The following is a 17,386-nucleotide window of genomic DNA, read 5'->3' on the forward strand; positions in this document are numbered from 1 at the left end:
AATAAGTCCATTGTATCAAATTATTAATTTCAATGTTAGTACATAGTAGTTAAAGCCACTTAATATAAATATAATTTTTCATCTAATTTTTATAGTTGGAAAAAAACTGTTGTCAAGAACATCAGTAATTTCGATATATCTGTGACATCCTAACCCTTTCTCCGCCCATATTTATTTGGTGATGTGTAAATCAAATTTTGTCCAACAAGTCATTATGACACCATTCACTGGTTTCTGGATCCTATCAGCAAATATTTGCAGACTTCATGTCAAAACAAAAGCGGGGTAAGAAAGACGTATGATGAAATCAGGATGTCGTTGATAGTAAATAAATTGAACGTCTGTTTTACCCTTGACCCCAGTCCTGTTTTATCTGGGAGACCCTGTATTTTTTCCATATATAACACTCGTAAATCCCCAGGGATTCAATCACACCACCCTGGGTGTTCCGACATACACTCTGTTAAGCATGCATGCTGGCACAGAGTATAACTTCAGTGAAGCTCTGTGTACATAGTATGAATGGAGTTAAATGCAGCAACACTAATCACACTTCAGTAGAGGGAACAGCGGGAGAATTAATCGCTCTGGGTTTGAAATATTTGGTTGGTATTTTTTGGTAACTTATTTGGAAGAAGAGTGCAACGGAAAACATCTCAAGATAGTGAAATCAATGAAATGAGAAAAAAAAAAAACATGACTCAAAATGATATAGAGAGAGCTGTAACTAGAGAGAGAAGCGAGAATGGAGAACAGGACAAGTCAGTGTGTGTTGAAGAGGGAAAGTGTGTGAATGGACTTGGAGAACAGCAGACTCAGATCTGGAGTCATCCAGATAACTCGGCACCTCTCTGCTGGGGGGAATCCTAAGAGGAGATAAGACTTTCCCTTGCACTCTGGAGTAAAATAACTGGGAAGAAGCAGATGAGCATGGCCCAGTTGGATCAAAGGCAGGTGTTGGGAAAAGCCCAGAGTATATTGTTAGATGATTCTCACCCCATGCACCATGAGTTTCACCTCCTCCCCTCTGGTTTTCATTCATTTTTTGTGTGTGTGTGAAGATCTTAGGTTGTTTTATGTGTTGGTTTTGTTTGTATGTGATTGTTTTATGCTTGCATGCTGCAACCTAGTTGCCCTTGGGAAATTAAAAAAGATGAACTGAACTGAACACTCAGGAAAATGGGAAGTTTACATGTCCTATGTGACATTACACTCCATTTGAAATAATTTTAAGCAGCATTTTGATCATTATTTTACTATGCACACAGATTTAATAACTTCTCTAATAACTTATTAGCTACATATGTGAACAAAAAAATGTGTCATTTAAATTGACACATATATTAATTCAATTAAATACAATTCATTTAAATACTTTTAAAATGTAATTTTTCATCTTAGTAATATTTAAAATTAATTCTTAGAAGCAAAAAGTTGTAAGCAAGCCACAGCACCTAAAACACACACATACTGTACTTTCAGATCAATTTAAATTATTTTGAATCTAAAATACTGATGTTGAACAAAAGCAAAAGAATGGAAAAAGGAACACAGGTGTTGAATTAGACCAAAATTATTAACTGAATTGGTGTTAGACCAGTCAAAAAAAAAAAAAAAAGTATGAGTAAAGGCTTGTTCACACCAAGACAAATACTCAGTAGAAAATTCGGTATAACATTTTAATCTGAATCAATGGATGTCAATGCATCCATTTACATTCCGTCAATAATACAGAATTTCTTTTTATAGAGGTTTTCTAATTTATTTTCCATCGCACTACGAAAAAACTGACCAACCAATAAGATTGACACTTTTGGTCACATGTTCAGAGCTGCTGCTGTTAGATAGAACTATGACTAACGACGGTAAATAGCAGGGGGAGAATATGAAACCTGCATAAACTGTTTTTTATTTTAGTCAAGTAAACTCATTTTACTGTGTTTTTCCAATTTATTTGTCCAATTTATTTGAATAGACAAAATTTTAAGTTACCTCAACTTTTGGGAGTAAGTAAAACAAAAACAAAAAACATGCTAAAAAGAAACAAAATAAAATGAATTGAGATTTTTTTTTTTTTTTTTTTTTTTTTTTTTTTTTACAGTGTACAATAAACCATAAACATCATAGCAAATCCCAAAATATGGATGGCTGTTTGAAAATGTAAATAATGTTTGACTTTCTTCTCTGTGACAAGCAGAAATACAACTTTTGGTTTGTCAATAACAACTGCTTGTCTATATTCACCACCTACTGTCAGAGAGTGATTGTGCATTTTCATTCAGCCCGTTGGTCTGAACGGACAAACCGCATTCAGAAATTATTTGTGTTGTTGTGAACAAGACTTGGTTTGACCAAAGACCTGATGGAGGACCAAGTCCTTTCAAAATGTCTTTATTTCTCAGAGGTGGTGGCAGAAGCGAGCTGCAGTGAATGCTGGGAGCTTTGAGCTCATCCTCTGCGGGAGCCAGCATAATCCCTGTCCTGATACCAGCAGCGCTGTGATACCTGACAGAGCATTCCTCAGATAAAACACAAGGCCAGATCAGAGGGATGTCTCACAGATGCCCAGAGCAAAAAGAAAAGAGAAGAGATGTGAGAGAGTAGGAGGTAAACAGAAAGAAGATGGCATGGCATACTGCTGTCTATTTCCAACACAAAAGCAAAATCTCCTTTTTTTATTTCTTCAGTCTCTCCTTTTTTCTTTTTTGTAATAAACCCTCTCTGGTTATGTCAGACTTACAGACAATGCAGCAAATAAAAACCAGACACTGTAGACGTCCGCCAACACATAGCAATGGATCTGGTTTCCCAAAGCACCCCACCCTCCCCATAGAGCAGCAGTTACACTAAACTCTTTAAAAAACAGACAAGAGATGCAAAGGAAGAAAGAAAAAAAACTCAGAAAACCACTTATATACACACTACCGTTCAAAATGTTGGTGCAAAATATTCTTTTTAAAGAAATTAATACTTATATTTAGCAAGAATTCGTTAAATTGAAAAGTTATAGTAACAGTTTTCTACTGTTCATTGATAATAATAAAAAATGTTTCTTGAGCAGCAAATCAGCATATTAGACTGATTTTGAAGTATTTTGAAAAGACTTCTTTCACCCAAAAAAAATTGCACCAACCATGAACAGCGGTGTATACTCAGAATTCCTCTAAAAATTAACACCTTACAATTCGTTAGGCAAGAGAATTATGAGGATTTGAATTATTCCGGGACAGATGGCTGGGTAATTTGAAAATCGGACTACACTGCTCATGCAGTATGTTCACTGCAGATTTAGCTCAAATATTTTATATAATACAAGTTTCAGAACCGTTGACAGAACTGATGGTCATGATATTAAAAAAAAGAGAGAGAGAGAGAGAGAGAGAGAGAGAGAGAGAGAGAGAGAGAGAGAGAGAGAGAGAGAGAGAGAGAGAGAGAGAGAGAGTCGTACTGAATAAAATTTAATTCTGTTTTTAAAACTACGTCACGCAAATTTAATATTCATATTTTCAGTCTTGTTAGATATGAGAAAAACAGTAGCATAACTGTAGTGTTTTTGTTGTTGTTTTCAATAACCGTTTCTGCCCTAACATACATACACAAATCCACTGGTGGAGGAATGGACAAGAGGATGTGTATGTGTCTCCTGAGGCCAATTTTGATGGGCTCTGCTCTTGTAAGGCTGTTTGTTTGTGTGTAAAACGGCCCACTTTCACAGCAGAAGTCAGACACTCTGTGAGGGTGTCCATCATAAAATACACACACAGATCGCTGCCATAGCACACTCTGAGAGAAAACTTCTTTTTTTTTTTTTTTTTACATGAACGCAGAACAAAATGTGTGGACAAAGAACAACAGATATAAAATAAATAAATAAATTAAACAGGAGTAGAAGCTTTTGTGCCTATAGCAAAGCATTTACATCAGTGTGCACACATTGGCCAGTGAACATTCATTCTGATGGCCACTCACCTGTCAAAGGAGTGGAACTGGACGGACGGGTCACGGGAGGCATCACCCACTGCACCCAGAAACCCAGGCGGTATAAGGCTGGGGTCCACCATAATGTCGCCAGAGGGTGAGCTAACGAGACTTCTCAAAATATCCTTGACATTGACGTTTTTTCCTTTGCTGTCTCTATTAGTGACCTCAGAGCCTCTCCTGACTTCAGAGGACAAAGTAGACAAGGCTTCGGATACAGCGTCCGGGCCGGTTCGTGTCTCAGCATCACTGGGGATGACTGAAGTCTTCTCACCCTCAATGCTAGAGTCTCGACGATGAGGAGACAAACCGTTCTCGAGATCAGACTGAACACTCTCTGAAATAAAAAAATAAAAACACACTAGTCCACTCATCAAAACACAGAATACATGTGTACTGTATCTGTTCTGTAGGTTCTCTGAGTTTAATCTTGCTGCAGTGATGTGTGTGGGTTCAGGTGGTCACCTGTGCTCCTGATAGACTGTGAGCGCTGGGCATTTCTTTTGTCATTGTGTGGCTCCAGTATATCTCGATATTTGGATACCATGAGTACAGAGATGAAGTATACCACTGCCAGGGCCAAGAACTGAGCCTGTTTACTGTCCTCCTAAAGCACAGAGCAAAACAAATTAAAATTAATTTAGAATATTTTAAAAATTAGCTAAACTAGCATTAAAGCATTAGCAAAAATGAAGCATTAGCTGAATGGAAGAGATGTTGCACATAAGTACTGAGTGAAGAGACTCACTATGTCTCTGAACACTACAGCACGGAGACGATTGATGTCCATGTCCTGCAGAAGACGGTCTAAATCACTGATAGGAGACATCCCTCCTGTCACAATGTCCACAGGACTCTGCAACACACACAAACTCAGTTCATACAGACTCATTCAGTCTGTCAGCTAGGGATGGGTATCGTTCAAAAATTTTCGATATCGAAATCGATATCGATACCGAAACCATGATTTCAATACCAGTTCCTAAACAATACTTTTTTTCGATACCAATTTTATGAACAGATAATGGTTATAGCAGAGGCTGTACCATTAATGTGAAGAGGGGAAAAAAACAAGAACTGAACTGTAAACTGTTAATCCAGCAAGTTACTTAAGGATAAGCACACTTTACAAGATGCCTAATTTAATGTGTAATTAATTGAAATCATGAAATGTGTTCAATTTAACAGCAATTTATTAACAGTTTAACAAAAATTACATCAATTCGAAGTTTGGTACCAAATGACAAGACATTTTTTTTTATACTAGATGGTATCGAGGTAATTCGGTCGGTGCCTAAAAAGTATCGAACTCGATACCCAGCTCTACTGTCAGCTCAGCACAAATACATTTTCCCACTGCTCTAATATTTGATATCAGTTGGATTTTTATAAAAATAGGGAGTCTTTTGTTTTGCTGTTCCACATTTAGACAGCGCTGAGGCACAGGGGCATTAATGCAACAGTTTTGGAGAGATTCTAAATAATAGATGAGCTGTGAGTGTGGAGTGTAGGTTTTTTTTTTTTTTTTTACTGGAACTGTAAGAATCAAACCTATTTAAAATTACCATCTAGACAGTAGAGAGAGAGAGAGAGAGAGAGATGTATCCGTGGCATGATGTTGAACTTGCCTGTGCTGGTATAGACTTGGCGGCTCCCAGAAGGCTTTGCTGTCCGCGGCTGCTCTCTGCACCAGACTTACCCAGAGTGTGCTGCTGACATTCCAGACAGTTTCTCACAGCCATCGCACACACTGAGGTGGAGAAAGAGTGTATGAGAGAGGGACATTCAGAGAGAGACTGTGAGAGAGCGGCAACTGAGAAGTAGAAATACAGGGGAAAAGACAACCTCGTAGAGATGAAAGGGAACCAGAATGAAAAGATATATAGACTAAAAGAAACATGACATATAAGAAGGTCATAGCATGATGATGAAAAGGGGCTTAAAATACCACCTTATGAGTGAACCACTGAAAACTGGAGCCATAAGTATATGAAGAAATATGTACATTTCTAAGAAGCTAACAGTGTTTTGTGTGTTGCCATGTCGTAGCTTGGGTGTTCTGGATGGTTTCTAGGGAGTTGCATGATGGTTGAAAGGAGGTTGCTTACTGTCAGAGTCAAAAAAGCCCAAGTCTCTATGATATTTTAGACGCTAGATATGGCTCGGGTTCCTCCTTTAATGTGAAAGTCTAAGGGATGTTTTAATGTCCACCTGGAAGATCGTCGTAAATCTGATCGCTTAGAAAAGTAATGGCTCACCTCTCCTCAACAAGCTGCATGATTTTAGGTATCATGCATGTCTGCAGCACAAATGCTGTAGGATGAGTTAACGACACTAGTGTTCAAAGGTTTGGGTCAGCAAGATTTTTTTTTTTTTTTTTTTTTAGAAATTCTAACTTAGATTCAGTAAGGACACATAAATTGATCAAACGTGACAATAAAACAATATTTTAAATAAATGCTACTTTTTCAAACTTTCTATTCTTCATGAAATCCTGAAAAATTGCATTACAGTTTCCACAAATATATTAAGCAGCATAACTGTTTTTAACACAGATAATAAGAAATCAACATATTAGAATGATTTCAGAAGGATCATAAGACACTGACGACTGGATTAATGGCTGATGAGAATTCGGCTTTGCCATCAGGAATAAATTACATTTAAAATATATTGAAATAGAAAACAGTTATTTTAAATTGTAATTATAATATTACACATTTTTTCTGTATTTTAGGTCAAATAAATGCACAAGAGTGGTGAGCAAACTTTTGAATGCTAGTGTACGTTGAGGGGTTTGTTCAAAAACGTATGAGCATAAAAGTGATGTTTCCCTTAGCAATAGAGATGCACTGATATAAAAATTATTTAATATACCGATAAGCAATAATTACTTTCAAATATGGATGACAACTGAAAAATTGCCAGAATTAAAATGTATCATTTTATTATAACTATTTTGTCTAAATAGACTAGAAGTAAAACACTAATAGATAATGAATAATGGATATTCATTTTTAATTACAGATTACATTTAAGAGTCTTATTAAATTATTATTTTATGTCTTATATTATTATTATTTTTATTAGTGTTTTCAAAGAGTGTTAGATAATAGCAAAGGTAATATAAATGAACATGCACAATTAAATATTAAATACTGGCCAATAAATAACCAATATTTACTAAATATAAATTAAAACACCTCTAATATTGGCTGATATGATGATTGGATGATACCAATATATCATGCATCCCTACTTAACAAGCAACGTTAAAAATAAACAAACAATGAACAATGATACAAAAACAAAATATATGAATAATTCTTCTCCAAGACATAACAGTCGTGTAGAGTTAAAAAAGAAAAACACATTAAACTGTATGAGGTATGCAAAACAGATGAAGTTGCTTATTTTGTTTAATTATTTTGGCCGGCTTCCCACCACCATGGTGCAGAAAAATCCTCTTACTGAATTTAATTTGATGTATTGCATGCTATATGTAAGATCAGTATGGTGCATGCGTGTGTGTTTTCGTTTTAATGTACTGCACATGAGTTTGAGTTTGTACTGCACAATGTGTGTGCGTGACTGTGCATGTGTATGACTCTATTCAACCCTCTGTCCTCTCATACCTTGACAACTGACAAATGTAAACTCCAAAACGCTTAGATTAAAGGTATTATTCCAGCGCTGGAACCAACCAGCTTTTTCCATTAGACGTTCTAGTCATTTGAACGAAAGAGCAAGCGAAAGAGAGCTATAGAAGGAGAGATGGCGGGCAAAACCTTGTTACAGATCCCAAATCTGATTACACACAGGCAGACCTCATCAAATATTCATTTTATACTTTAGCCCTCCTAAAAACAGGCTTCGGTTTCTCTCTCACTCCACCAATCGGGAAGCTCCACCCTGCCTTTGCTGCACAGTGTCGAGTCGATTTAACACACCGGCCATTTTGTTCAGTGGGTTTGGGGGTTACATGGGAGAGAGCTGATGTGGCAAAGCGGAGGGTAGTAGAGTGGAAAAGTGTTATATTTAGAGGAGAGGGAGTTTGATGGTGTCTAAATAGCTTCAAGGAGGGTCGTGTGAGTGTGTGTGTGTGTGTGTGTGTGTGTGTGTGTGTGTGTGTGTGTGTGTGTGTGTGTGTGTGTGTGTGTGTGTGTGTGTGTGTGTGTGTGTGTGTGAGAGTGAGTGTGAAAGAGAGAGAGAGAGAGAGAGAGAGAGAGAGAGAGAGAGAGAGAGAGAGAGAGAGAGAGAGAGAGAGAGAGAGAGAGAGAGAGAGAGAGAGAGAGAGAGAGAGAGAGAGAGAGAGAGAGAGATGAATAATGTAATCAATCTGAACAGCTGGATTTCTGTTATGTGGTCTATAACGGTGCAGTACAGTTTGTGATACATAGACACATAAAGAAGGAGGCGCCTCAGGCTACAAAACAGCCATTAGAGTCAATGGCCATTTTAGAGCACTGCAGTGTGGAGAGCTTATAATAACACTATCAGACAACTCACACAGACGGGTGGGGATGGTAGGTAAAAACCGTTATTACCTCTACTCCAAATGAACCAATAGAGAGAATTCAATGAGCAAAAAGGGCTGTGCTCCAAAACCTAGTGAGCTGCTCCAAACGTTTAGCTTATCAACATGCTAACATCAAACTCTATTAAAATCAATTGAAAGTCGATTTCCCATGAACCAGTGAGGGTGATTTTAAGTGAAAAGCGAAAAAAAAAAAAACTGAAAAGGGGCTGAGTGTGTGAAAGAGGTTGAGAAATAAAATAATACAAGCAGAACATTATTTCAAAATTATGGAGGGATGAAAAATGAGATACAAATACATGAGTGAGCAGAGCAAGAAAAGAGATCAGATATTTTAATATAATTTAAAATGTAATTTATTTTATAGTTAAAAACTAAATTTTCAGCAGCCATTACTCCAGTCTTTAGAGTCACATGATGCTTCAGAAATTATTCTAATATGCTGATTTGGTGTTTAAGTAACATTTCTTTGTATTATCAGTGTTGAAAACAGTTGGAAACTATGATTTTTTGTAATATTATAAATTGTCACTTTTGATTAATTTTATGTGCCCTTGCTAAATAAAAGTATTTTTTTCCTTTATAAATGTTTTTTTCTTTTCTTTTAAAAATCTTACTGACCCCAAACTTTTGAATAGTAGTGTAGGGAAAATGAGAAACAGCTAGAAATAGAATTTGATATTTCAGAATGTTATGATTACTTGCTGATTCAAGTCCCTATACATATACCCATGTATGTCTCGGGTCCCACCTTCAATTTAAGTCTTTGGGGTATTGTTCAACTGTCTCCAATTGTAAAAGTAATAGCACACCTCCCCACAACAAGCCACACAACTTGAACAAATCTGTGTCTGTAGAACAAACAGTGCAGGGCGGGTTAAATGGCAAAGTTTGCTGATTGTTCAAGTCCCTAACCACAATTATGTGCAATAGCTAATAAGCCTTAATATAAAAACATATACTTTGTTTTCTGTGTTTCCTCAGTCTCCACTCCTAATGTAAAAGCATTTCAAAGAATACTCCATTGAAGGCGTGTGGGGATGCACACACACGGCGTGTGCACACTACCTACAGTATTGGAGCTTTCTTTTCAAGCACTCAAATAACTTGTACATATGCTTCTGTCCGTGCAGACAATGTGGACAATGCGCAGACATCAGTGGACTATGCTGATAATGAAAATTACGTCACACAGACTGTCTGCGAGCTAGAGCAGAACACAGACAAGTATACTTTTGGCTTTAGCAAACACCACTACAGAAAAAGTTTGAAATAAGAGATTTACCCAAACGCAGGCATTGTCTTAGGATTCCTCCAGAAGACATGTTCTTCTCTGCTTCGATTTCAGTGAAGTTGAGTGAACTGGCGAAGATAAGCACGTCCACGAGACTGATCAGCCTCTGCAAGAACATCAGTGATGCCTCCACAGCCAAACCGTGAGATGGCTCGATATTCTCCAACTCATGCTGCAAGACAGTGTAACCATCATCATCGTTTCTGTAACTGTAGCCTTCATCATCAACACTATCTTCAATCAGATCTCCATAATGCACTGATGGTCACCTTTATCATTACCTTCACATTTCATAATTACAACTATTGCAATCAAATTACTCACAACCATCATTAAAGTAAATAAATGATAAACAATAAGAAGGGTCAGCACACTCTCTTCTACCCAAAGAGATCTGTGTTCATTTGTATGTACTCTGTGTCACACCATGCATTAATGGTTCTCTCAGACTTTTACTTTGATGTTGATTGTGAGGCAAAATCTGCTGAAATTAGGTCTGATTTTCACATGTGATTTGTCTGTTTAGACCATTGCATAAAAAAAACAGCAGCAATACCCCAGTCACTCCAGAGTACAAAGCGCTGTGCAACTTTCTGTTTCTGACAGCTGCTTGAAACAGAGAAGGAAAGTACTAACAGTATTTACATGTTACAGACGTTCTGATTTTTGTGTGCTTCATGAGTTTGTGAGCGCGATTTTTTAGCAGTGGATTTGCCCATGTGACCAAAAGTGTGAATCTTATTGGTTGTCCATCTTTTTTTGCAGAGCAATAGAAGAGATTAGAACACCTCTCTGTAAAAAAAAATCTGTCACATGGACTGCATGCAAATGTCTGTGATAGTCTGAACAGACACATTAACAGCCATTCATTCAAATTAAAATGTTTATTGCACCGAATATTTGTCATGATGTGAATAGGTTACTCAGATTAGTCAAATATTAAATAATGTAATAGAGAAAGGGCAGGGAATGCAGAATTTCATGAATGGAAGGCGGAACAAGGCGGAATTCTGCTGTGCTTTCTGCAAACTTCTACAGGTGCAGATTCCATGCACGCTTGAAAATTGTCAAACTGATGTCCAACAAATAAAGCAAGTCGTCAGACAGGTACGGTGGACTGACTTGATTATCCTAACATTCTAGCTGTTCTTTAGTGTGACTGAAATAAGTCGAGGCAAGGAAAGAATGTTAAATCGGGAGTACAATGGACGTGACCACGCCACACCGGAAAAGCATGAGGTTACTGTGTGCAACTTAACATGCGGAGTTGGGCCAAAGTTTCCCATATAGACAGTATCACTGATTATAATTGGTTCAATTTGCTTTTGACGCAAAGCAACATACCGCTCGCTTCGGGTGTAGACGGGGTTCTGAGAGACACACACACATACTAACCGAAGAGGAGGTGGCTGCAGACAGCAGAGGAAGGATTCCTCCACAGGCCATGATGAGGTTGTCCACCACCTGAGAAACGAGATGGATGGTGTTGTGCACAAATACCACATTCTCACTGCTGTTCACAAAGTCCATAACTGTCTTAGTCGAATGACTGTGGGGAGAAGTGAGAAAATCAGTTATGCAACAACTTGCTACTGAGGCAGCAGAAGGGTAATTACAAACAATACCATATTTGACTTAATGATGACAAATAAAAATGTACAAAAAATATTTATTCAAAAAGCACCTTTCCCAAGTTCAAAGTCGCTGAATAAGAGCATGATATTGTATTTCAATGTTCCAGGTTAACGTAATGTCTATAAACACCAACTGTCGAATAGCACAAAAAATGATTTCTAGTCACCCCTTAAAGTGCTGTCACACTGAGGAAATTTCAGCAAAATTTCACAGGAAAAAAAGCTCCATTGTCTATTGTCAATGTATGAAGCATATATGAAGTTCTGTTGGTTCAGGTCAACCTGAAACCAATGTGAAATCTGTGTGTGGAAATCTTTTGCCCTCACATGAAATTTCTGATCGTGTGGATTACTAGATTAAATGTGACTGCACCTTACCTTTTTTTTTTTTATTTTTTTTTTTTATCAATAATCTATACCAATATTTTTCATACATCTATAAACAGATACTGATATGTTATTCCTTTGCCTATTTGATCTTTGGTTCTTGGTGTTCCTCTCACCTTCTCCACATCTGCACATCTGTCTCGATGGAGAACAGCAGGTCGGTTAGAAGACGCTGGTGCATATGAGACCACTTGAACTCTGGGATACGGAACATGGTGGACCGTGCAGAAGACGAGCCCTCATTGCCCTGACCCGTGGGGCTTGAAGCAGCTGCTTGATCTGAGCTCAGGTTCTGCAAAAGAGCCATTTATTACTCTAACATTTGTTTTATATGACCAAATGAAATAGTCATTTTGTTGCCCCATCAAAAATCTAACATTGTTATATAATCAATAAATTTAGTGAATTACTGTAAGCATCAACCTGGGTCAAGTTCCTCTGTTTTTAATATTGCAAAACTTACTGTTGTTGAGGTGTGCTTCAGCTCTAGTCTCTCCGTGTCTGAGGCCACACTCGACACATCCAGTCTAGCAATTTTAATCTCTTTGGTTTTAGTTGCTGAGCTCTCAGTCCCTGCTGACTTCAGAGTGTCTTGGTTAGTTCCTGGATCCTGTGAGATACTCTCAGTGCTAGGGCTAACCTCTGCCGTAGATATGTCGGCTACATCTGAAGGACGTACTTCTGCAGCTTGTTCTGCATCAACAGCACCATGACTCTCTGTAGTCTCTGTGTGAAGCTTGGTCTCATCAGTGGAGGTGCTTTGGTTTAAATCAACCTCCACCATGGGAGCCGGTGGATTCTTGGTTTCCTCTGCCTTCTCATTTTCCATTGGCTTCTCATCTTTTTCGGTTTCTAGTTCGTTATCTTTCTTCTTTCCATCATCTTCCTTTTCAACACCATGGTCATCCGTCTCACCAGAAGTAGCTGAAACAAACGAGGACTCCTCTATGCTGTCATCGCTGACCTTAATGAAGTTGCTGACGGAGGAAACATCAGGGCTATCTTCATTCATGACTGAGGCACCAGTCATGCTAGCCTCCTGGTAGGCTGAAACCTCAGAAGCAGCATCAGTGATTTCTTCCACTTTGGCTTCCTTTAAAGCTTCAGTAGAAGAATCCTCAGGTCCTTTATCTTTATCTTCTACCTGAGTATTTAGTTCAGTTTCAGTATTGCTTGTTTTACAATCATCTTCATTTGAAATCTTCACAGCTTCAGTTTCACCTTTGGCATCCTTGTCATTTGCAGTCTGTGCACTCAGATCTGATCTCTCAGACTGTCCATCCATGCTAGCCTCCATTTTATGATTGTCTTCCATATTTTTCATTTCATTATCCTTTCCTGGTTCTCTCAGAGTGTCCTGTTCATCTTTATTCCCTTCCTTTGTCTCTAGTGAGGTGGCAACAGTGTCTGCCTGTCTCTCTTCCTCATCTCTGGCCAGAATGTTGGACACTGTGACAGGGATCTGGGTCCGCATCTCATCATCATCTCTAGGCTGATCGCTGACCTGCTCCTCCACGCGTAGCTCAATTACAGTTGATGGAGCGGTCTCCTCTGCATGCAGCTCACCATTGGCCGAGGCAAGGAACTGAGAACCATTACTGGCACCAGAGATTGTTCTGATTCTGCTTTCAGATCCTCCCTCAGAACCCAAACGCTGGTACTCAAGAAACATTTGGGCCAGATTCTCTTTGTGTTGCTCAAAGGTGACCTGATGAAAGAGTGTTGGGAGAAATGTTAATTATGTAGAGCAGCAGACATAGTACTGTCAACAGGACAAACTAAAAACATACTGTATTAGCTGCAATCAAGAACTTTAGAAGATCAAGCAATAAAGAAGTTTAGATGTTTAAATTCACTGTCTTGTCTGTTTAAATCTACCTTACCGATGTAAATATTTTTTCCGTTTATTATTATCAATTAATATTTACCTCTCCATTCAGATTTGACAATTCAGATTCATATAATATAATATAATATAATATAATATAATATAATATAATATAATATAATATAATATAATATAATATAATATAATATAATATAATATAATATAATATAATACAGTGGTTGGACAATGAAACTAAAACACTGGCCAATATAGTGTTGAAGGTTTCACATATATTTATAGTACTATGCAAAAGTCTTAGACATGTTAGTATTTTCAATCCACACAACATAACGGGAGACATATCAGTTCAAATGCTTAATTGTTGGTGCGCGTCTCGCTGACTCATCTGTGACCAGGACAGCAAGTCTTTGTGGTGTAACCAGGGTAATGTCAGCATATCACCACGTAGGACTGACCACATCTAACAGGAGTAACTGTTGAAGCAAGAGGAAGCTGTCTGAAAGGGATGTCCAGGTACTATCCCAGATTGTATCCAAAAAGCATAAAACCACAGCTGGACAAATCACTGCAGAATTAAATCTGCACCTTGACTCTCCGGTTTCCTCCAAAACTGTTCGTCGGGAGCTCAAGAGAGTCAATATTCATGGTCGAGATGCTATAGCCAAACCTTAAGTCACTCATGCTGATGCCAAATGTCAGTTTCATTGGTGCCAACAGTGTAAATCTTGGACTGTGGACAATGTGAAACATGTATTGTTCTCTGATGATTGTCCACCTTTACTGTCTTTCCACACATCCATGGGAGTTATGGTGTGGAGAAGCCCCAAAGAGGCTTAACACCCGGACTGTTATTGCCCAGAGTGAAGCACGGGGTGGATCAGTGATGGTTTGGGCTGCAGTATCATGTCAGTTTGCAATTAACTTTGCTTTAAAGCACCACAAAAGTGGTTTGGCTTTTAGAAGTGTTCATCGCCATAGTAACAGGTTATGTTCCAGGTAAGAGATCTCAAACAAAAATGTAACCAATCAGCTGTGAGCAAAGTGACAAGTCTGATGCAATAATGTATCCAAATTAAATTACATTATCACTACATAGCAAATTATATTTTTTTTAATCGTCTGGCTTATAGCAATGCTTATTTATAACAATAATTTTGTATGAATTAGATTTTATGTAATTATACCCTCATTACACATGTACAATTGATCAATTATTATTAAGCACTTAGTTTAAATGAATATAAATATATAAAGGTAATGTGAATAAGCTTTAGAATCAATAAAGCTATGAAAAATGACTACACGTGAGCTTAAATGTTCAATTCTCTCTATACCTATTTCAACTATATAGACTAGCTTCATAACTTTTATTTGCACTGATATAGCAAAAAATATATATATTTTAGTTGTCCAGTCCTCTTTCATAGACATCTCTTTTCTTCTTGCTGTGTAAATTTGTTTAAATTCTTAATATTTTTCAATCTCGCAATATTCTGCAGAAGAGAGAAATCACGCTCACTAGTTCACTACTGATGCCACACCTAAAATCCTAAACTCTGGATCAAAGCCTTAGTTAACAAAGAAAGTTGATGATCAGCGTCAGCATGGTAGCAACAAAGACTAATTGGACTGGTTTGATTTGGTTGTCAACTCGAAACTAAACTTGTAACCATGAGTTTTCAACTACCATCATGGCCACTGTTCTGGAAGAAGAATGGCTCAAAATCTCTCTGGCCACTGTGTAGGACTTGTATCTGTCATTCCCAAGACAAATTAAATCTCTACTGGCCGCAAAAGGAGGCCCTACACCATGTGTCATGTACTGTATGTTGATAAACATTATAGGTTATGAATATTTATTACTGCAAATTATAAACCTTATAAAAAATATTTACCTTTCAAGGTTATTTATCTTTCAATATGTTATTTGTTATACATTTCTCCTATAAAGAAATGTAAATATTTAATAATAATAATAATAATAATAATAATAATCTGGTTTTGGAACTAAATTAAAAAAGTGACAATTTGTGTTTAGTTTTTTCTGCCCTTAAGGCCAGTAAAAATGTCAATAGGGCAGGTCAAAATCTGAAAAACTAGCCTGACTAGGCCAGTAGAAAAAATACTCTGAAAAGAGAGATGGCCATGTGTGTTTAGGACTGCAATTACTAGCAGACAGTGCACAGCATCTGCAGAAATACATCAGAAGTCTGAACACACCAAAACACACCTCAATTTATCAACAGAACACAACAGACAGAAAGTCAAACACACCACTGGGGAAATGAGAAACAACTTGCAGCTTCCACACCAATGCCAGCATTTGCATTTAGGCAAGAAAGCCTTATTATACGTAATTAATTGGCCGTTATTGTTCTAAATTAGCCTGCTACAAGCCTGGCCATTAATCTTCCATGTGGTCTGACTGGTAATCCATGGCTGTTTGCTCGGAACGGACAGCTTTAAAATGCATTGCTGGTTTTCTTTCTCTCTTGACTCTCTTCTTTGGAATAGCAAGATCACTAGTTTGGGCTCAATTCAGCATTTAACATTTTGCTATTAAATCCACACGCTGTATTTTCAGAAAAACGTTGCCCTCCTTTGTGGCTGGATAAGCATGGAATAAATAGCAAAACTTATCTGGGAGGCCTGCGAGGCATTTAAGGATTTGAAAAGTTAAACTCATGTAAACCACTAAGGGATTAAAAAGCTGCACACGAGGCCCCATATTATCCTGTTAGGTATTATCTTCAAAAATCAGTAAGTATACCATATGCAGTTAAATGTTTTAAAAAATCTTCATATGTACACTAAAGCACCTCTTTGTCTGGCAGCCTGCTACAATGCATATCGTACCAATAAAGTATTACGTCATGTGAAAAGCATTACTTACCTTACTATAACCGGCATTCGGTACATGGAGATAAAGTTACTCTGGAAAGGGGGTAACTATAGAAATGTGGTTTTGAAATGTAGTGTGTATGCCACCGGGTGGGCCAGACATCAGTTTTAATCTGATCTAATTTAAATCCGGCCAGCTCTTTAGACATGGGATATGGAAAAAGCTACAATTCATCTAAGAATACAGTGCAGGTTTCATAATGTGACGGCGAGCTTTGTGTGAGCAGGGTGTCTGGTTGCCAAATCTACAACTTAATGTAAAAATATCAATAATTCATTGTATTTCTATATATACCGTATTTAAATCTGAACTTTACCTGTAAGCACAAATCCTTAAGTAATAAACAAAGTATAAGATACAGTATTACAATATTACAAAAAATTATCTAGGGTAGAAAAAGTCCAATACTTGCATTTCTATTTAATCAAATTTGCACTTTACTTTTGAAAAAAAGAGTTTAAATAAAATAAAAATACATACATACATACATACATACGTATACTACCTAACTCTATAGGGAAGATTCATCCAGCATCAGAGAGTTATGATCCAGCTGAACTTGCAGCAATCAGACTGCAAGCTCAGCAACAGACCATAACAGTGCTAAAATCACTGATCTTGGATCAGCAGGGAGCAGTCGGCTACAGACTCTCACAGTAGGCCCAGTAGGGAGCCCCATTTAGATCAATAGATAGTGAGTAACCGCAAAACAAAGGGGAAATAGGGACCCTGAGAATGCTCTAATTGGATTAGCTAAATGCGATTCCATTCCTGCAGAAATCAATGTGGTCAGCAGACTGAATCT

The 17,386-nt window shown here is 37.5% G+C and overlaps 1 protein-coding gene across 2 annotated transcripts in view; it reads right to left on the reverse strand.

Annotated features, from left to right (window-relative positions):
- The window catches only part of lrba (LPS-responsive vesicle trafficking, beach and anchor containing), a 275,018-nt gene that overhangs the window by 177,068 nt on the left and 80,564 nt on the right, over positions 1–17,386 (reverse strand). For both annotated transcript variants that reach the window (XM_081361109.1, XM_081361108.1), the window contains exons 22-29: positions 12,294–13,538; positions 11,947–12,122; positions 11,205–11,358; positions 9,801–9,981; positions 5,607–5,728; positions 4,727–4,834; positions 4,444–4,585; positions 3,970–4,315 (exon numbers count right to left, since the gene is read on the reverse strand). In XM_081361109.1, coding sequence (XP_081217235.1) covers positions 3,970–4,315; positions 4,444–4,585; positions 4,727–4,834; positions 5,607–5,728; positions 9,801–9,981; positions 11,205–11,358; positions 11,947–12,122; positions 12,294–13,538 — 2,474 coding nt within the window. The remainder of the gene's footprint in view (positions 1–3,969; positions 4,316–4,443; positions 4,586–4,726; positions 4,835–5,606; positions 5,729–9,800; positions 9,982–11,204; positions 11,359–11,946; positions 12,123–12,293; positions 13,539–17,386) is intronic.

The sequence above is a fragment of the Scardinius erythrophthalmus genome (assembly GCF_964197995.2).
Source record: "Scardinius erythrophthalmus genome assembly, chromosome: 3".
NCBI lineage: Eukaryota > Metazoa > Chordata > Actinopteri > Cypriniformes > Leuciscidae > Scardinius > Scardinius erythrophthalmus.